This window comes from Nestor notabilis, unplaced genomic scaffold (assembly GCF_000696875.1).
Source record: "Nestor notabilis isolate BGI_N333 unplaced genomic scaffold, ASM69687v1 scaffold6971, whole genome shotgun sequence".
Classification (NCBI taxonomy): Eukaryota; Metazoa; Chordata; class Aves; order Psittaciformes; family Psittacidae; genus Nestor; species Nestor notabilis.
In genome coordinates this window covers 741-22,400 of record NW_009915044.1, presented here as the reverse complement: position 1 = coordinate 22,400, position 21,660 = coordinate 741, and the positions used below count along the sequence as shown (strand labels likewise).

General features: G+C 38.2%; 1 protein-coding gene across 1 annotated transcript; it reads right to left on the bottom strand.

The window, feature by feature from the left end:
- Positions 1-2,275: 2,275 nt before the first annotated feature.
- On the bottom strand, positions 2,276-3,201 carry ACN9 (ACN9 homolog (S. cerevisiae)). The gene is made up of 2 exons (XM_010023929.1): positions 3,106-3,201; positions 2,276-2,479 (listed from the first exon to the last, which is right to left on the bottom strand). The coding sequence occupies exons 1-2, from the start codon at positions 3,199-3,201 to the stop codon at positions 2,276-2,278; spliced, it is 300 nt and encodes a 99-aa protein (XP_010022231.1).
- Between the last annotated feature and the right edge of the window lie 18,459 nt (positions 3,202-21,660).

Below are 21,660 nucleotides of genomic sequence, written 5' to 3'. Positions count from 1 at the left end.
ACTAATGCATAGTGTTGGTGGTTGCAATGCTTCTGTGGGGCCACCCATAAGCTCTGCTCAGGTCAGAGCATGCTTTACTATTAGCCCTGCCTGCCTTAAAGCCAGCAATCTTCAAAGATGTTTCTTTCCTATTGTGGAAACTTGGCTTTTGTAAGAGTTGTTTTAAAGAAGAATACAAACATTGGACAAAGTATGAGCTAGCATTGGGAATGAAAGGAAAAAGTTGTTTGATTTACTAGAAAAGGGACTGTGAATGTAAAGCTGTCTACCTTCACCTTCAACTCACTTGAGGTCTCATTATAAACATAAATTTTTCAAACCAAGCAGAAATTTTTCATTATAAATTAATTTAGTCTCTAGATACGTGCATTAGCTAGGTACATAAATGAGTAGGCAGATGCAAATCAAGTATTCTAGCTAGCTGCACTGAACTAAGAAGTTTCATTAAACGTGTTGATAAAAATAACTGCTCAAAATTGCAGTATTTGAAATAAATATGAAGCAACTTGGATACTGACTGGAAAGTAGGCACATGTGTACTAGCAATTGGGGAGTAGAAACAAACTCTGTTATCAACACCCAAACATTGCTTTTAGTATTAAAACTGAGCAGTGATGCAAATTACTGGTTACTGTACATTTGATGGAAGTGCAACAGAATACATCCTTATGCCCTAAACTCCGGAGCTGGATTAGATTTTTACAGACTTTGAAGTTTAAAAAGAAACAAAGCTTTTGGTACGTGTGAATGGCAGTATCAGAGAAATTTTCAAGCTTCCCACATGCACATCCCATCCACTTCCCACTTTGAAGCTGGGGCAAGACCTCAGTACGTAGCAGGCCAGAAGGCAGCTGCTATTCTCTCCAACCATGCCCTTGAAGCTCTAGGAACCAGGACTTGTGACCCTCAGCTCTGCAGTCTGGATATCATCTCTGCCCTTCGACCCTGTTTGGATTAAGCTCTGGAGGCTGAAGGATGTTCCTACAGCAAAAGCAAGAGTTTGGAGATGCCAGAGGAAGATGTAGCAAAGCAATCATAAGAGCTCCTTACGTAGGAATCCTGCAGTTATAATAGAAATGAGCAAGCTGAAACCTAAAATCCTAGCAAAGAATTGGGAAAAGAGGCAAGGAAGAGAGAAGCAGGCTGCTCCCCAAACTGTACCCTGTTAGGATCAAGGAGTGCAGCTTTGGCAAATGGCATGTTCTTATGTTAGACAGATGGAAATAGGCTTACATGTCAAAGCTGTTATCCCCCAAGAGGAAAGAAATTATGTTGTCTTGAACATGCTGTGGGTAACAGACAGGGAAAGGTCCAGAAATAGAACAGAAATAATAATATAAAGCTCAGTTTGGAATACAAAATGAAAGCTGTCTTTTGCACAGAAAGGGGTGGGGTTTTTCTTAACAGTTAGAAGAGCAGAACTTTTTTTAGTCCTGATACAGTGTATTACAATACGCGTGCACTGTCCTGATGAAGACTTAACCAACTACTAATACATTACTAATGTTTGTCATACAGTATTATCAACAGGAAAATTCCTGTGATTGAGGAGTTTACAAATTCTGACCTATACAAAATACTGAATAATTCAGGATAGCGAGCTTTTGAAGAGCCTTTGAATTCTAACTATCAATCATGAATGGTTTTTAAAAATTTCAGGTACTAACTTTAGTTTAGCTATGAAAAATATGCATAATTTTCTTCATTAGCCAGTGGTTCCTTCCAGCTCAATTTAATAATCATGTACATCTTTTATTTTAAAGCACATTTCACAATAAAGCTCAAGAAGAAAACCAACTTTCAATTGCACCAGCTATATGTTTTTCTAATACAGCTCATTTCTTTCCATCAAAACAAAACCACTCTAGTACCATACCTTTGTTCTTTGTCTACTTAATCCACATCAGAAAACAAATGTTAATTTCATCTTTTCCATTAAGCCAAGGGACAATATGCAAATAGGAAGATGCTTTACCCTGTGGGTGCTAAATAACAAACAAACCTTTCTATTTCAAATATGTGAATTTACTTTCACCAAATTCTTCAAGTCTTCACCTTCCACTAGGAGAAAAAAAATTGAAATTAACATAAAATTGTTGTGATTATTCCATTTTAACATTTATTCTCACACAGAAAGCTAAACAGCCAGACACATTTGTTTCAGAAGCCATGTCAGTAGCAGCGCCCATTATTCCACAGAAACCACATTCAAGTTGAACTGGGAAAGGAAGTTTCAAAATGCTTCCATATGCATTAAAACAATTCTTAAAAGTCTTCAGGTTTTGTGTTCCGAGTCTTTAGAAATAGTGAGTTTTTTATGAGGTTTGGTAGCTTCAGCCATCAGTTCCTTCAGCTGTCCAATCTGTTCATCACGGAAGTCATTAAGTTTTTCTTCTGTGAGCTGGACTCCATATACAGTCTTTTCTCTCAAGTTTTGTTTGTCCTCATTAATTTGTTGCTGTATCAGTGCTGCATAGTTCTAATAAGGAAGGAATACAAAGGTCACAAAAACAACAAGTGCAGGAGTCGGGTCAATGTTTTTTAATACCATTATGTCATAGTAACATACTCTTGCTCAACCTTCTACAACAATCTGTTAATCAACACTGACCTACAGAAAACTACACTTCTTATAAGAAAGAAAAGTTATTAAGGTATTTCTAGGATCTATAGTCAATTTTCTGTATCTAGGTTAAAATGTATATCATATGCATACAGATCGTCATATGTATTACTGAAAACAAAACTTAATTCTAGATCAAATATATTTATGTAGTTATAACTGTTAAAATACACATTTTCTATCCATCAGGATATCAACAGAATTCACTTTGTAAACTGATACATCTGGAAAGTATTATTCTTGAAGAAATGTATTAGAAAAAGCAATCTGTAATTAGACAAATGACCTAAAGCCTTTCTGCCTAACCACTCTCTGCACTTCAGGGAACTGATAAGGTCATTTGCACCCACACCCTGGGCTGCTCCAAAGGCAGCAGGAACTCAGCAACTGAGAGACTTGGGTCATTATGTCAGTTTTGAAAGAAATTAGTTGGCAAAATTAAAAGCTAGGGGAGAATAAGCAGGGGCTTCAAGGACATATACCTCCATATTGTGTGCTTGTCCTGTGCTGTTTCGAATGTAAGTAAGTTTGTTCAGATTTACTTTCAATTCTGTTGTAACAGAAAGTGTTTGGACCATGTTTACTCAAATAACAGCATTTATGTGTAATCTTAAAGGCCTTTTCCAACCTATTTGATTCTGTGATTCTATGTCAGTGGATAGACAAAATGGTCAGTATCTATTACACCAATATCAGGCTTAGGACCATTATAAAAGCAAAACTTTCTCAAGGGCAGAAATGCAAGTGGCCAACAGGTCACACCAGTAATGTGGGCATAGTTGGAAAATTGCTTTCTGAACGCTTTGGAGCAATCTTTGACCTTTATGACTTTCCTAAATTACATTTGAGGGTCTGCAAAGACAGTGGTTCTGCAAATTTAATTCAGCAAACAGTGACACCGCTGTGTTCAAACCCCATCAGCACTGACCCTGTGCACTCCCTGGCTCCCTCTGCCCAGCACTGCAGCAGCTCTGAAAGAAGTTGTACTGAGTAAATCTGCCAAAAGCCTCTTGGTGTGTGCACTCATTGAAGTCAGTGAACCTAGTCAGTCGTACAAAAGTTAATCACATATTTAAGCACTGGGTTGGAAGGGAGCCTAACTTCATTTTTCTCAAGAGAAATTTAAAAACAAACTTCACAATTAATAAATGAACTTCAAAAGTTAATTTTTACTGGAAAAAATACAGGCTTCTATCCTACTTTAGTAAGCTATCCTTTAAAACACCTTTAAAGTTTCAAACATAACTCTGAATACAGTATAAGAAACTGAACTAAAAAAAAACCCTGTACTCTGAATAACAGTGACGACTGTGTTACACAGTAACAGTTTCTTAAATAAAGGATCATGTACCATGAGTACTCAAAAGCACACAATTACAACAGTGAGATATAAGCATTATTTTTATCTCCAATTTTCAGCAAAAAGAAGCTTCATTATTGCATACTGAATTGTCAATCCAATTATAAGCAAAGTTACTAAAGCCATGACTTCAGCTGTCTGTCTAGTAATTCCAGAGAAGTGGGTGAGAAGGGAGAATGTTATTCACGTGCATGTGATAATACCTCAGAATGACATTTACTAATATAAATATACTACATTGTTTGTGGACCATGTCCATCCTCACTAAAGTCAGGAGGATCTTACCAGTCCTGCTGCAAAGCTTAATTCATGGCTATTTAAAGAAAATAGATAAACCAAACTAGGACAAACAAACATAAATTTTTATTAATACAGATTCTGAACTAAAACGATTCCTCATTTCTAATAGACAGATCTATTGTGGCCGAATGTTGTATTAAAAGTTACCTCATATGAAAAATAACAACGGTTTCATAATACTGAGGATCCTCCTCACATCACCTCTCCCCTTTTCACACTACATATGCGTTCAGGAACAGTGACACCACAATTAATCCCTGCAGTAATCCTACACCTCAGTGGTATTACTTTATGGTAGATCTGGTCCAGGGTTTAGAAGTAACTAAATGCAGTTTTTTCCTGATAACTAAACAACCAAACAGTAACAAGGTAAAAAATTATAATGGGCTAAAAAGTCCTCAACTTCACGATTTACAGAATTTCTTATCAAGGCAGATGGATAAATGCTGAAGCTATCAGCAGACCAGCAACACACTAACACATTACACATCAACTATTCCACCTCATTCTATCTTCAAATTTCTGCACAGAAAAATCCAGCCATTATTGATTCTGGACTCCAGAAAAAAGAAACTCTCATTATACCAAACAACAATATTCGCAGTGTATGATTCAGGAACAATACTGAAAGCAAGCAATGTGAAACTCCCTATGCCTTATCAAGAGACCTGACCAAATGTAGAAACCCTAAGAACCCCTCCATGCAATGTCCTACCAGTGTAGGTTCCACAGGAGGAAAAAAGTCCTCCTCACTGATAACGATGAACCCCCTGAAAGCAGCCTGGGGCTACTGCTGCAGGCATGGGCTATGGTACCTGGAAATAACTGAAGACCTGTGAAAGACTAGTCATGAATTTACAAACTTTGTTGACTAGAAGACCATCTTCTAAAAAAATATCAAATTAATTCCTTGTAAAGAGTCTGCAATATTTATTTTTTTTAATCTAACGTCAAAGCATCACATTTCACAAAGCATCGGCTTTAAAGAATCCAGACCTCAGAAGTGGTGGTCCTTGACAAAGCTGCAATGCCCACTCACACAGATGCCCTGCGTCCAGGCACACAGTCATCAACTGTATTTCCCCATTCCTTGATGCCAGGTGTTCAGCTTCGCAGCACTCCAACATGCTCCCATCTGGACATGTCACCACTGGCTCATTGTCCCCACTTATTTTCCAGCTGAACAGATGTTTTGTACATGCCAGAAAGCCTCAATAGTTACCATGTCACATCGATTTGTAATATGAACAAATATTCAAAATTGGACCCTGAAAATACGCTGGGCTTTGGTTGGCTTATAACAGAACACAGAAAACACCTTTCTCACCTCATTTTACCAAAAGGCAGTGATACACCAAAGATAATACATTTCAGCCTTTACAAAAGCACTGGAAAAAGATCAACTATATGGCGTTATCTCATTTTCTCTGCCTGGGATGCCACATGAGGAACAAACAAAGCTTGGTTTAACACACTACTGTTTCCTCAGAAATTCATACTGTTATTATGTCATCAGTGATTTGTAGAAAGGTACTACTTGCTGCTACATAGTTCCATAATTTAAGATTCGGCTTCTACACAGAAAATGTACCATTTTGCTAACTGCACGTGAACTTTAATATGTTGAACTCCAAAGTTCAGTAATAGGTTTAAAAGCATAATGGGGAGAGGGGGAGGAGGTGGAAGCCAACATTTGTTCTTTCAATAATATACCTTCGGTCACAAAATACGATGATAACAGTCCCTCTCAGGCAGTAAGGAGGAGCAGCATGTTTGTGTATGCTGTAGTTTTCATTAGAACTTAATAGACACAGAATTCAGCTATTTTCTAGTGTCTTCCCTACCAGCAGAACTGAAACAAACCCTTGCTTAGCTTTCCCAAATAAGGAAAATTACTTTGCTTCTGCCTCTCATTTTATTTTACATATAACTACACCTTTGAAATACAACAAAATCTCTCTGTCAATCATGACACAATTTTCTGTAATCTGGCAGATTTTCCAAGGGCATCTTATTCCAATTACAGTTCGCACTGTACAGTTCATTTACAGAACCAGAGCCAGCAGACAAAATGAAAGGCAGGTAAACCTAACCCTGACAGAGAAGCTCAGCATACACAAGGACGGCAGAGGCACACAGGGGCTCTTCTCCCTTGCACGGATGGCCAAGTGTTGCAAGTCAGTCAGGGACAACCTCTGTATCTTGGGGTTTTTAGGTCAGATAGTTGTTTCTCTGTAAGCAGCTCTTACAACAGTGATGCTCTGCCTGCACCAGCTGTGTACCTTCTGGGCACCTACATGAAAAAAAACCCCAAACAAAATCCAAACCACCAGATGAATGGTAAAAGCCTTTGCCCCTTGTACATGACTGCCACTAGAAACAATGAGGATTAGAATCAAATCCAACTCAAGACAACCTCTCCTGACCATTTACCATCAAAAGACAGCCAATTTTTGCAGTATTACATGCCAGCATGCTGGCCATCCATATCACAGACACCCTCTGAGTCCCACTCCTCTCAGTATCCATCCCAGTCTTAAAGGAGGGTAACAGTCCAATGTGCAGAATGGCCAGGTCCCTGCATTGCCAGCAGTATGTACAACCACAGAGACACCCCAAAACTCTCTGTGTCTGCAATGCAGAGGCAGATGCCCCACCTGAATGCTCTGGTGCACTCCTTAGAGATCCTGGTTCTGCCCACAGATCACACTGACAAGCATGCAAGCTGACATTAGGGTCTCTTAAAATCCTGTGACATGATTAAATACTTGAACCTTCAAGTGATGTCTACAAAAACACAGAGGGTATTTCCTGTAGTCGATAACCATACGGTTTTTATTTAAATTGACTACTTGAAGCAATACAGTTTTCCTCTGCATTCACAGAATGCACAAATTCATCAACAGGGCAACGGGATGGGTGACATTTGAGATTTTGAAATACCACACATTACAAAAAGGGTGTCAGCCTTGTTGTTTTCAAAGTTGAAAAAGGATTAAATACAAAAATAAAAGTAAAATCACACAACCAAAAGCCCCACTCCCTGGCTGCCAGATGTATAGTCTCCTACCTGATCCAGTGCATGCTGACAGACATGTGTCTCACATGTGAATACAAAATGCTGATAGACATTTATGATTTAATCATAAGATTAAATGGGTTAAGAGTTTATTTGTCCATTTTCACTGGGAAGAATAGTAATCATAATTTCTATTTTCTTTGGCATCCTCCTCAACAAGTACAATACTACATTTTAGACAATCACTAAAAAAAAAAAAAAAATCTCTGTGAGATTCATTTATATAGAAGAATTAAGGACAGAAATGCCTGTTACAGTAGATACCTGTACAATTAACTTTCTTGCCAGATTTTCACTTTATAAAAGGTCTAAAATGTAGCATCCCTTAAGCAGTTAAAGTGTAAAGTCGATGTATTTATCCATTCCAAAAAGACCATCTCCACTTGCAGTCAAATTAATAATAACACTGATAAACAACATTACTGGTGCCAGATCAGAAACCACTACTCTGAGACATGTTAAACAAACAGGGCGCAGTCAGGCAGTGGCAAATGCTATCACGTTTAAGTTTCTTTTTCTCAGGATGACATCAAAACCCCAAGCATGGCCTGACAGGCCACCCTCATCGCTCCCTGGAAGTTAACTTAAAATTGCAGCATTTCAAATTTTGCTGCTGCTACTAGAAGCAAAATCAAACACATGCTGCTAGGACAGTAGCATGAATAAACAGCTGTGAATCAATAGCACAGCAAGGAACAACCTGTTCTTACTGTTGTGCAGAGGTATGTTAAATGAATTATTTAATGCATGTTCAGACAGAATTCTGCAACTGATTTACAAAACTGTTAATACAAAACTTTTGTTTGTTAAACTGAGTATGAGCAAAAGACAAAATCTTTATAGAACTGGTTTTTAAATGGGAGATACACCTCATGAAATTCCAGAGCATCTTCATACATATTCTACCTGAAGCTGTAAGTATAGTTGGAAATAAAATAACAAACCCAGGAAAATTTCCATAGATATTTTCATACACTCACATACATGTTAAGCCATAGCCACCTACACTTCATCCCATAACATCACTTAAAATAGCCCATAAACATTTTCAAAATAAACTGTTACATGAAGTCACATATCCTCTAACAGGAACGACATATTATCAGACAATTTCAAAACACTTTTGTTTTTTAAAGGACACACCATGACCACTTAAAAAAAAAGTCAATATACTATAGAGGGTGATGAGTAAGCCTTCCCCCTGTTTTCGAATATACCCATCTAATGGTGTTTGAATGATACCAGGTAATGATATACAGCTGGCATTATCAGAGTTTCTTATGTGGAAAATTAAAACAGTACGTGCTAGGAAAAGGGCAACAGAATGAAGATGGGAATTTCGCTCTGAGGTACCCAGCACAGCAGAGGACCTCTGGGGAATAAAGATGTCCAGCTGTCTTGATAGAAGGTGAAAAAAATAACTTTCTCTTCTGGCATTTAAATCACCTGAGCATCCATCACATGTGTGACAGCAAACCAGAGAGAACTCAGCAAGAGGAACTTGCATGAACATTCAGCATTAGTTTAACAGCGCTCCTGCTAAAAGCCTGAAGGATGTAAAATACTCAGTGATTTTGCAAGAAAAAAAAAATTACTGACTACAGTGTAAGCACTCTCAAAGATTATTCTCTTTCTGAAAATGTTACAGGACTTTACATGTAACCCTGGAAAACAACAACATCCAAAATATAAGATGCCAGGTATTTCATTCACACACACTCCAGCTCTGGCGCAGCAGACAATGCTTGCATTCTGAGGCAACAGTAAGGCCTCTAGAACAGCATTGTGCTCCATGTAAATAAAGCATTACAAACTAGTTGATCATAAAAATAGTGTTAAGCTGTAAATTTAACAGACATATTTAAGGGAAAAAAATGGTTACAAGTTTATTTGTGATATAAAATGTTTTTCCTCAAGTTTTCTTTTCTAGCATCTCTGTCATTACCTACGTCACAGCACAGACATTATCAAAATGTTTAATATCTACTAAAAGAGGCTGAGTTGTGCAAAGTAACACTAAGCCTTCTGGTTAAAAAACCAGGAAGATCTTCCCAGCACACACATATTAAAGAAAGCCTTAGAAAAGCCTTTCAATAGGGTGATTTTGGCTAAGGCTCCCATAGCTGCAGTCAGAGACCTGAGACAGTGCTGCACCAGCGAAGGCTGCAACAACAGAGGTAAAGCAAGGAAATGCTCTTCAAGTCCTGTGTTCACCACTGCTTATCCTGAGGTATCCCTTAAATAATATTCTAATCCTCTGCATTCACACACAAACCTGTCACTTAAACTAAACACACTGTAAACTCAAGTTTTTTGGCTTAGTGAAGCACCAGGGTTGCTAATGGACAGGATACCAGTGGCTATGCTATAAGCTACAGATTTAATAAGATCTTCCATTGAATAATTTATCTGTATTTCATGAGAGCAATTTGGTTATAAATGCTGCTGTTCTGAGAGCTGTTTACCACCTTCTGACAACTCTAAGACATAAAGAATAAGATGCTTTAAACAAACAAACAAAAATCTGCCATTCTGTTACATTTCAAATTTCAGCCATCCTTGATATTTCCTGTGAATAACAGAAGGGTTCAGTTAAGCAGAAGTTAGGATGGAACATATTAAATAGGTACATTTTATTCAGGGGTTTGCTACGTATAAAACCACAAACAACAGACTGAGTAGCTTATATAACCAGTCATAACAACACTAAGTTGAAACTTTAAGGACACATAAGTAAGAATCAAAAAGGGGATCTGAATGAGTACTTTATTTTTATTAAAGCTAAATATTACTCACTCTATAAAAACAAAACCAAAACCAAACCAGTCTTCTCTGGAATTAAAGGAAAGCAGATTTGCATACAAATTTTTGAAAACTTCAGATTACATGAAAGAACAAAAATAAAAATTTTAAAGCATTTTTTCCTAATCCAGCAACAGTGCAAACTGCGTTCCTCCCAGGATGAGATCCCAGTTCTTCCCCCTCTGTGCATCACCACTTCTTGAGCAGGGCACAGGAATCCCCAGAGGGAAAAAAAATCCATAACAGGGCTAAATCAGAGTTGGTAACTCACAACCACTGTCCCTGCCCCTCTGCTGAGGCAGCCACTACAGTGGCACTTGAGAAAGGGAAATAAAAACAGGAAAAGCAGAGCAGCGCACAGAGTTCATTTAACCACAGTTGCAAAATGCAAAAGGTACAAAAATGACACAGTTTGACATAGGCCAAACTGGTTCCTCAAGTACCCTTCAACACCGTAAGTGTGGAGAACCCATCTCACTACAGGATACATCTCCTACCTCCAAAGAAAAACAAAGCAGGTGAAATAAAATCCTCTTTTTACTGGTAAGTATGCACAACTGTAATTAATGAGAAGCTCTAAAAACAAGTTGTGCGAAGAGTAGCTTGGATAATGCTGAGGCACATGAAAAACAACGAGATGGCTGGTGACAGCCAACACAGTTTCACTAAGGGGAAATCCTGCCTGACCAATTTGGTGGCCTTCTATGATGGGGCTACAGAACTGACGGACAGGGGCAGAGCAGTTGACGTCATCTACCTGGGCTTGTGCAAAGCGTTAGACACTGTCCCACACAACATCCTTGTCTCTAAACTAGCGAGACATCAATTTGATGGATGGATCACTCAGTGGATAAAGAACTGACTGGATGGCCACATGTAAAGAGATGTGGTCAACAGCTCAATGTGCAGTTGGAGACCAGTAACGAGTGGTGTCCCTCAGGGATCGGTGTTGGGACCTGTCCTGTTCAACATCTTTGTCAGCAACATGGACAGTGGGATTGATGCACCCTCAGCAAGTTTGTCGACGACACCAAGCTGTGTGGCTCAGTTGATACGCTGGAGGGAAGGGATGCCATCCAGAGGGACATTGACAGGTTTGTGAAGTGGGCCAATGCCAACTTTATGAAGTTTAACCAAGCCAAGTGCAAGGTCCTACACCTGGGTCAGGGCAATCCCAGGCACAGCTACAGGTTGGGCAGAGAAGAGATTCAGAGCAGCCCTAGGGAGAAGGACCTGGGGGGGGGGTGTGCATGAGAAGCTTGACATGAGCCAGCTTCAGTGTGCGCTGTCAGCCCACAAACCAACTGTATCCCGGGCTGCATCAAAAGAAGCGTGATCAGCAGGTCAAAGGAGGTGATCCTGACCCTCTACTCTGCCCTCGTGAGACCTCACTTGGAGTATTGTGTACAGTTCTGGTGTCCTCAACATAAAAAGGACATGGAGCTGTTGGAGCAAGTCCAGAGGAGGGCCACAAGGATGATAAGAGGGCTGGAGCACCTCCCTTATGAAGACAGGCTGAAAAAGTTGGGGCTGTTCAGCCTGGAGAAGAGAAGCTGCATGGAGACCTCATAGTAGCCTTCCAGTATCTGAAGAAGGCCTACAAGGATGCTGGGGAGGGAGTCTTCATCAGGGACTGTAGTGGTAGGACAAAAGGTAATGGGTATAAACTTAAACAGGGCAAGTTTAGATTAGATATAAGGAAGAAGTTCTTTACAGTGAGGGTGCTGAGGCACCAGAATGGGTTGCCCAAGGAAGTGGTGAATGCTCCATCCCTGGTGGTGTTCAAAGCCAAGCTGGACAGAGCCTTGGGCAACATGGTTTAGTGTGAGGTGTCCTTACCCATGGCAGAGGGGTTGGAACTAGATGATCTTAAGGTCCTTTCCAACCTAAACCATTCTATGATTCTATGATAAGCTATTTTGTACAGCTTACTGTTCATTATTAGATGGAAAGATCTGTAGAGGTAATTTCAAGCCAAGGGAATAGTCTAGCACTGGCAATGAGATTGCCTACATCTAGATGTTACATGTCTAAGTGAAGCTAGAGATGTAGATTGTCTTTGTGCTGAGTGTGAGAGAGAGAAACTTCTGTCTTAAAACACTGTGTGATGACTGGATACACTGTCCTCCAGAGACGTGGGTCTCATCTCTGCAAAAGCAACTACATCTTTCTCTGGCTGGCTGTAGATGACTGGCTTCAATGAACTTCCTTCCTTTCTTATGGTAAAAGGAAAGTGTTCATTAGCTGCTTTGTTTTGTGTTTTTTTACTTACAAAAGGCAACAAAAATACTATTTCTCCTTGAATTAATCTATAATCTCTCCCCTGGAGTTTGCTTTCTGAATACTGCTGAAATCAGGCTCAGCAACATCCTGAAGTGAAACCCATGACAAAAAAAAAAAAAAAAAACCAAAAAAAACCAAAAAAACAAACAAAACCAGTTCCTTTTTATCCTTAGAAAACTTTGAATTATGTCTGTATTAATTTCTGAGGATGAAAGCCCGTGTCACCATCTCTAAGTATAAAGCACTGAGGTAAAACAAATTTCTCCAGGACGAAGTCACTTGATCAGAAAGCATGGTAACAAACAGAAAACTTCAAACTTTTCTAAAAGTTAATCTGAAAGGAAAAGCCACGAGAACTTCAACAATATCCTGCTTTCCCAGAAGATTCAGGAAGGATGCTAAATATGTGATTATCAACCAAATTTCAGGACAGCAATCACAGTAACACAATGATGCACATACCATAACTATACAGAACTGCTACCATAAGGGTTCAGGGCTTTTTGTTTGCTTGTATGCAGTTTGGGACAGAGAATGAAAAATTGTTCAGCTGAAATGGAGCCAGTGAATACAATTATGTAATACTTAGTAATCAGCATGGAGAATTATTATTTGATCAGGAAGGTATAAAATGGACTACTTTTTTTGAACACAATTTACTAATATTGTTAAACTGGAAGAAATTACATTTATTTAGAGGAATGTGAAAAAAGCTCAAGGACTAACTCAGCTTTGTTTGTAGCTTAAAGAACATGTTCTTTTAATGTTCTTTTTCCCGTAAGATTTAAGAGATCATAATTTGAGGTGAAAGTGGGAAGTCTGTGGCCTGACCATCAAGGTAAATGTATATAAATGCTATTAAGTCCAAAATGGAGCACAACACCATTATGGTGCATCAGCGTGACTTTACTGTCATTTGTGGAAAAACAAGCTGTGATTTTATTTCTTTCTGGATACACAATACTTACATCAGTATTGTACATCAGGGCCAAAATCTAGGTCACTAAAAGCTTTTTGCATCATCTGATAACAAGCATAGTCTTTAAGATCCTCTCCACTAACGTTAATAAGCTGCACCTCAGGCCTTAAATAGAAAGCTTGAGCTCGTTCTAGGGAAGAAAAAAGGAAAAAACATTGGTGCCCACTTGAAGGAAGAGCAACATTTAAGAAAAAATAACATGACCAATTAAGTTCTGAAAAGAGAGATCAATCTGAAATGTAGATGCAGTACAAGAAACAGGGCAGGAGAAAGAGATGGGAGGTAGAATGGAAGAGATGGTCACACAAATGGGTTTGAATAGCTCAACAAGATCATGTCATGGCTTTCTTCCCCTGGACAGTATGTATCAGTAAAAGTATGAGCTCCATCTAAAAGAAAAAAAAAGGCCACTTTTTTATGAAAGAATAAAAAAATGTATTCTTCTCTAAAGTACGTATCAGCATTTGAGAGTCTTTTAAATTGGTACTGCAGACAAAAACATTTGGAAGAAAAATATATTAAAAAAAACATTAGAACTTAACATAGTTAACAATTTAAGAACAAAATATGGAAAATAATTCAGCTTGGACCTTCATGTGTAAAAATTATAATGAAATTACACTGATACCAAACTCTAAGACTGCTGTGACTGGACAAATAAGCTACAGACCAGAAAAGTTGAATTTCTTTCAAGAATATCATCTCATATTTTCATACAAATCCTAATAAATCCTCAGCAGTTTGAAAGATCATTATTTCTTAACTCACTTTCTATTTTGCTTTGATTTTTTACGCTGTGTGTAGCAGCTCTTTAGCTAATAAAAAAGCCGTCCTGTGCACTTTTGTCTACTGCTGATGTTTTGGCTGGCAAATATTATGCTACGATCTCACAGAATATTCAAGGTCTTATCACATGCTGTTTATTTAAAGCAGGACAAGGGCAATGACTGGACATGACAGTATCAGTTCATTTTTAGGAACTTAAATTCCTCAATGCATTTATACTGATGTATTTCTATTTAAGTATTAAGCTAGGAAATCTTGGCAAAGTGCTTCACTGTATATAATTCCCAGACAAATATCAACAATAAGTACAGGCGTTTTACCTTAAAAAACCTAAACATTGTTTTAGCAACATAATCATACAACTATAATCAAAGCAGACAATGCAAACACCACTTATAGGCTCCCATATCAATTCTTAAAATAGAGGACAAGCATCTAAAATTTGCAGTTATTTCTTTCAGAAGTATTACTTCCAGATTTTCAAGAAAGATAATGATTTCACATCTAGATATTTGCAAAATGAAAATAAAGCCTGTTTCCAAGACAACCACATTAGTTTCCAGACTATTAGATACTAAGAACACGCAAAAGATTATATATCCCAGATGATGACACTTGAAAAGACTTTCCACACATGTTCTTCTACTCAATTTATACCTAATGAAGCATTTCAAATGTACATATATATCCAAAAAAGACTAAGTAGTATTTTTCCATTACTCACATTCCTATATGCTCATTAGAGCCAAGACCTTAAACTAATACAGGAACAAAGAAAATCTCAAGTATAAACAAAAATTAATCTGCTAACAAGCATCTTGCATTGATTCCCCAGATATCAGGAATAACCTTTCTGCTGAGGGTGCACTGAATTTTTTGCTTTAATGTAACTGTAAAAGAACAATGTGATTGAATGAATTTAGTAAAAAGTCATGGGCCATATTTAATAAACTGACTAGAAGGTCAATAGTGTAAAAGTCAGTTCCATCCCTTAGAACAAACAAGCAGAAAGTTGCCCAGTTTTAAGTGAACATATTCTATGTTCCCTGTTCCAATACAATGCATGGGATACTAATTTAGCAAAGCAAACCTGGCAACAGAAAATACTGAGTCAAAGGCTGATTTTCTTGGCCACTCTCACCAAGTTCCCACTAGTAGCAGGGGAAAGAGACAAGGCTTCCCTGGGTGCTTGTGGAGGCATTTAGAACAGACAAGCAAGGAGTCATTAAAGTTTCTCTACTTGCTTCTTCAACATGGCATGAATATTTTGAGGTTTGCTCTTCACAGAGTGCTACCTAGGAGACCGGCCATCAAAAGAAGAAAGCAGGTGGACTTGTATGATTTCAAAAATAAAAGTTATTGCCAATGGCAAACATAGGTGAATTCTTATTAAGGGTGTTACTTACTGAAGTATGATGTTTGGTCTGGTACTTTTGAAAATCCTACTCTATAGAAATGACTCAGCGTATTTGACCACAATCATTGGTTACAATTCAGTCCTTCTTGCTTTTAAATAGCTGCAATAGGTCATCTTTATGAAAATAAATGCGTATTGATGTAACTGACATTTTTCTTAAGATAACTAACAACATACCGGTTTATATTTATAAACTCACTCTATGAAAAGAAGGCTTATTACAGCAATTAACTTCATAGTACTTCATAGTACTTAATAAAAGGCAAAACAGATTAGTTTACTAGCATTTGTGCTAGACTCAGTGCACACTTTTAAAGTTCTTGTTGCTACAGCAAAAGATGCTAAATGACATTCAAGTTTTAGACCATGCTTTTATACACATAGCCGTACCTCTGTCAAATGAAGTTCATAATAAAAATTGTTTGTCTTCCATATTCTCCAAGCAATAGAACAAATGACAGCATTTCCTTTTTCTTTAATCTCAAAATTACAACAGAAAATTCCTTACTCTCTTTTATTTTCCTAAAAATAGTGATATAACATATATGCAGCCAGAAAGTCCTCTAATACAACAGTAGAAACAAAAAAAGGCCAGAGAAATTAAAAGTTCCTATTCTAAACATAATTCTAAAATCCTGCTGATTTTTTAGCAGTTTCTTAAGGTCAAAAACTCTAAAGCCTACAAATCTATGTATCTTACCAAGGGTTTTTAACTTGCAGATTTTTAGACAATCTCTGAACTACTTCAGAAGTAGCCACAGAACTTAACTGAAGAAAACGAATGTGCCATCAGTATGTTTGAGAGGTGCTATAGAGGAGCATGCATCTCTACTGATTATATCAGAGCCTCAAAATCTGGAAGAGACAGAAACTTCCGTAATCACCTCCAAGTCACTCTCTCTTTACCCCTTTATCCAACGGCTCTGGCATTTAAGAGGATTTTGATAGTGTCTGTCACAACAGAGCAAATATGGGCTGGGCTGTCACAAAAGACTGGAGGGATTAAGTAGAAAAGGAAAAAGGAAAATTCACTGATCTGCTGAACAATTTTCAATATTTAGTAAAGCACTGTAGAGACAGCTAATTTGAAAGCACTTCTGGAAAGCTCCATAAAATATTCTATACTGTTCTTAGGGAGATAAAATACATACCTAATTCAAGCCTGAACACATTCTCCTGCATTCTCTATACAACAAATACTTCACAATTAACTCACCTAAATCTTGTTCCATTCCTTTTTTGTTTCTGATGTGGCAGGAGGTTTTCCAGCTATTAAAGGGGTCTTGCTTTGAATTAGTAAACGACAGGGAAAACAGGGTATAGCAGTAAATAAGGGATGGAAAACAAGTAAGTCAAGAAGCTTAGAGTTCTACATATTTAATTTTGAAATGAACACTCAGTTAACAGAAACTTAAACTTTTGCAACAAAAATCCAGACTGACTACTTATTCCTAAAAATTCTCATCCACCTAGAATGTCTCCTTTCTCTCTGTGCAACCACAAGCTGCCTGGTCCCAAGCAAAAGTGCATGTTTAACTGGAACAAAAATTAATTTACCTCTATGATTTAAAGGAAAGCATCTCAAAAAAAAGTAATGTGAAAACACCAGAGCCAGGAAAATATCAAGGTAACCTTTCAGAAACAGAAATGCACCATGTCAAGATTAGTCAAGCCAGTTCAGCTCTGTGCTCTGGCTGCCAGTATCCCAGGTGCTTTCATAGCCAAGTACTACAGTCTTCAGCTACAGGTAAAGCGTTAACATTTGGAGCAGAAGCAGCCTGCCTGTAGAAAGGTACAAGAATGGCAAGTGTAGTATATTAGTTCTACTTGTATGTCAAAATCCCTCTATATATAAACTACCTCTGAGTTAAGTGGTACCATTTAATCATTTTGGTATGGTACATCTGCATCCGCTCAGATGCTCTCTCCACGCTAATGCAATGATACTTTTATCATTAGTGTCAATGTCAAACTGCTGCATTCTTTGTTTATACTGTACTAAGAAACAAGCCCTTTCTCTTCTCACAGAGAGCTTTCAAATTGATTACATAGTAAGCTCTAGAAAAATCTCTGCTTGCCACCCATTGATGACATGAATAAATAGGTTGCCTCAAGGTTTCTGTTAGTCAGAGAAAACTACAATCATTCAAGAAGTTTCATTTGTGTTTCAAGACTTTTAAACATTAAGGGATGATCTCAATTTATATTTGCATGGCTTTAGAATTACTCTGGAGTAGCTTAAAGCAATGCAATGCTATAAGAACAATAAAAACTTGAACTATTTTTGAGGTGTTTACACATTTTAATGAATTTTGCTTGCTAGCCAAGAAAAACATGGAAAAGAAAGTCTTGTGCACATCTGCCCACAAGTAGTTACGTAAGAATCAGGATAACTTCTTGTCTTACTCTCCGCTCTGTAGATGGCTTTTAGAGCTACCTATTTAAGGTAAACTCGCAAATTAAGCTACTCTCCTTTTTAATTGTCACAGGATTCACTGTAGAGTTAAGCCAAGACAGTAAACAGGAAAAAACTCTCAAATAATTTGCCTGAAGACAACAGCAGAATGATCTTGAATAATATTTGTATCGCCTACCACCCAGGGATGCTTCCCCTTGAAGCATGCTGATGTTAAATTATGAGGTTTTCATAAGCAGGGCTTTATTTCAGTCCTAAAGGAGGAATGGATATTAGCCTGCTTTGCTGTCATGCAGAATGTTTCATGTTCCTCTGAAAAAAAAAATGCTTGCTAAACAGGGAATAAAATCATCATCATCATCTTCCTCCTCCAAGTAGCATCAACCTCCTTGCAGTTGTGAAACCACCAGTCCAGAGGAGAGCTTAGATTAGTCAACACTACATCTGTTCAGATGTAGTGTAAACTCCTCCTGCTCATCAGTGTCACAAAGATGCAGCAGGTGAGCGCAGAACACAGACACAGCACAGCACAACTGTGAGCACTGGCCCTGCACAGGAAGGCATCAGGTTGCAAGGGTTCCTCTACCATCCCAGCACATGCCAATTTCTACCACAGAAAAGATGGGTAAACTAGAATAAACAGTTGTTTATTCCAAAACCCACTTGTGGACAGCTCACTGAACTGTCCCTATGGGCAAGACATTGCAGGCATCTGCATGGGCTGGTCTCGGGGCCATGGCTGGGCACCACCCTGGTGTCCTGACCATACTGCGCTTCCCAGCTCACCCCAGCTCCCTGTAGATCTCTGACCTGCAGGAACATACACTGCGGTGGATTTCATGATTGAGTTTACCGCAGTGCATGTTCCTTTACTATTGACTGTCGCCCTAGAAAATCGGAACAAAATGTAAGTTATCTTCTCTATGTCAAAACAATGTTTTAAGATTAATTTTTGATTTCTTAAAAGGAAAACACTGAAAACAAGACCGTACACCAATGGGGGTGGGTGGGGGGCAACAGAATCACTTGTATTCTACCATATTTATTTATAAGAAAAATACAACAAATCTCCTCATCTTCACTCAACTGATAGCTAAATACGCTAGAGCAGTGATTTACAAATAATAGCCTTGAAAAAACATCTTCTGATGCAGAACCCAGCTTAGTAATGCTCTATTTCAGCAGATGGGTGAGAATTTCCCTGGGAAAGTTCTGCCACAATTGCTGTCAAAATTATCACACCTACCTGAAGTATCCTTAGGATCCTACCTTCCCTCAAAAACACTGCCCACAAGCAATTTAATCACAAATAAAAACAGACAAAAAAGTCCCATTACTCCGGAAAAAGTAAGCCTTTGGCAAGTAACTTGGTAACTTGCCAGTGATAGATGCATCACTGTACCAAAAGCTTTAATCAACAAATGGAATATGCTAAATAGTGTAAGGAGTCATGAGAATTTCATCTCACAAAACAGAACTGAAAATCTGAAGGTGAAAAAAAAAAGACAAAGCCAAATAAAACAAAATCAAAGTGCTCATTCACACTGCAATTAAATACATTACACACTTCCGCATGCTTTCTGCTAGACTAAACAAATTCAAGTGAAGAGCTGCTGGATATCAATCTAGCTAATGCATCCTAAAATTGTAATGCTGTGGAATAGCGGAACTAAGTCTTTTGGATACTATGGGGTCGATTTTCAGAAGAAAAATCTGCACAAACTCATATGCTTAATTTATTACTACCTATACTTGTTACTGTGAATTAAAAGGATATATTTGTACAAGTGCACAAACAATATATTATAAATAATACAATAAAAATCAATAATTATGTAGACAGCATTCGCATTAGTATAATACTGTTTTCCAAGCCCTTGCTAATTGCCCTAAAAGTCTTTCCATCACAGTTTGATTTCATACTGGATAGCACATTAACCCTCATTTCAGCCATATGTAATTTATATGGCTGACTTTTGTCTCAGTCTAAAATCAAATAAACTAAACTAAAGCATACTAAACCTATTGTTGAAATGTAAACACACACCCGACATCACACCTAGTTACATTTATATATAAGCTAAACAAATTATTAGGCACAACCAAATACAGTCTGATTTTCAATTCTTAAGGACTTACTACTCTTGGATTGAAAACAAATGATTAGATGAACTGCAAAGCATACCAATGTGTGTCAGTGATCACATGCTTTCAGAGTACTCAGTCAGCACTTGTATTTCAATACCATTTAGTTGTGAATGATGATTTAAATTATGGTTTTCTGACTTTTATCATTGTAATAAGTTTTGCGACCAAAAAATACCTGATCAAAATTTACAAGCAAAACATCTTAAAGATACCAGTTCACCAAATTAGGCTCAACCACAACAAGCATAAATTAGAAATGCCCTAATCTACAAACTGGCACTACCCAAAGAGAAATAAAGTCTGTTTTTTGTCTGCTTGTCCTTGGGGTATTGTGTAAGATGATAGCAGCTCTTGTTATTCCAGGGAACTCGGGAGTTCTTCTACACCCATCATTACCCAAGCAAGTTTAGCCAGGCTTCTTCAGGCTTCAAGCTCTTCACCGATAGAACACCCTCTTACAGGCACTGTGCACAATGAACTTCACAATGTCACAATCTCATCTGCTGTGGCCTGTGACAGTTTAAACTTGGACCATGTCCCACAGAAATGGGTCAGTATAAGTGAATGATAAGGAAGTGTGCTTACTTGCCTCATCAATGCAAGAAGCAAGTATGAATGACAGCTGGACTATATTCTCAAGAGGACACTGAAAGGTTTAATACCAGAGAACACTCACTGAATGGAAACAGAAATTAAATTTTAAAGACATGGTAGCATTCAAATAACATTTTTCAGATCTAGGATGCAGAGTAACAAGACACAGGTCTGGCAATCCTGCAAAGGCAGCAAGGAAGTTTTTCTGCTTCCTTTTCCTTCCAGGAATACATTTTCCACCTATTCAGAGCAGAACATTCACAGCTGCTGTATTCCATAAATGAAATTGCATGACATGCATTTCCCCTTATTTCACCAGACTAGCAACAGAACAGCACTAGAGAGTTCAGAACTTGCTGCTTAGAACAGCTCCAATTCGCAGACAGGTTCCAGAGATGATGATTTTCGATTTGGAGAAACTTAGGTAAATCTAACAGTTGATGAAACTCCGATAATGCGAGAAAGAATCCAGAAAAAAAGCACCACTTGCACTTGACAGCAGAGGAGTCAAAGCTTTACCGGCAGTAAAGACTTAAAACACTACCAAGGACCACTTTGAGAAGGTATCAAAGTGTATCAACCACCCACCCTGGCAGCCTGGTGCCACAGTCTCTGGCATAGGCTTTGATTAGGGGTAACTAGCTCTCTCCCAAACAACTCCCAAGCCCAGGCAGTGAGCTGGCACAAACTGGGGACTGCTCCCACAGGCAGTTTGGACGTGGCCACGCTGCTTTGGAGGGTAACAGTGCAGCAGCATGGACATGGGCTGTTCCACTCCCAGCTGCAAAGCAGCCCCAGGCACATCTGATTCAGCAGTACAGACACAGATTTAGCCTAGCAGTGCTAAGGCCAGTCAAACCAACAGATCCCACC

What these genes read in the sequence shown, in the direction of transcription:
- ACN9 (XM_010023929.1), bottom strand. Translation starts at nt 3,201, where the DNA reads ATGGTCCAAACACTTTCTGTTACAACAGAATTGAAAGTAAATCTGAAC. An exon ending in GACAAGCACACAATATGGAG is followed by an intron (nt 2,480 to 3,105) that starts GTATATGTCCTT and finishes CTTCCTTATTAG; the next exon opens with AACTATGCAGCACTGATACA.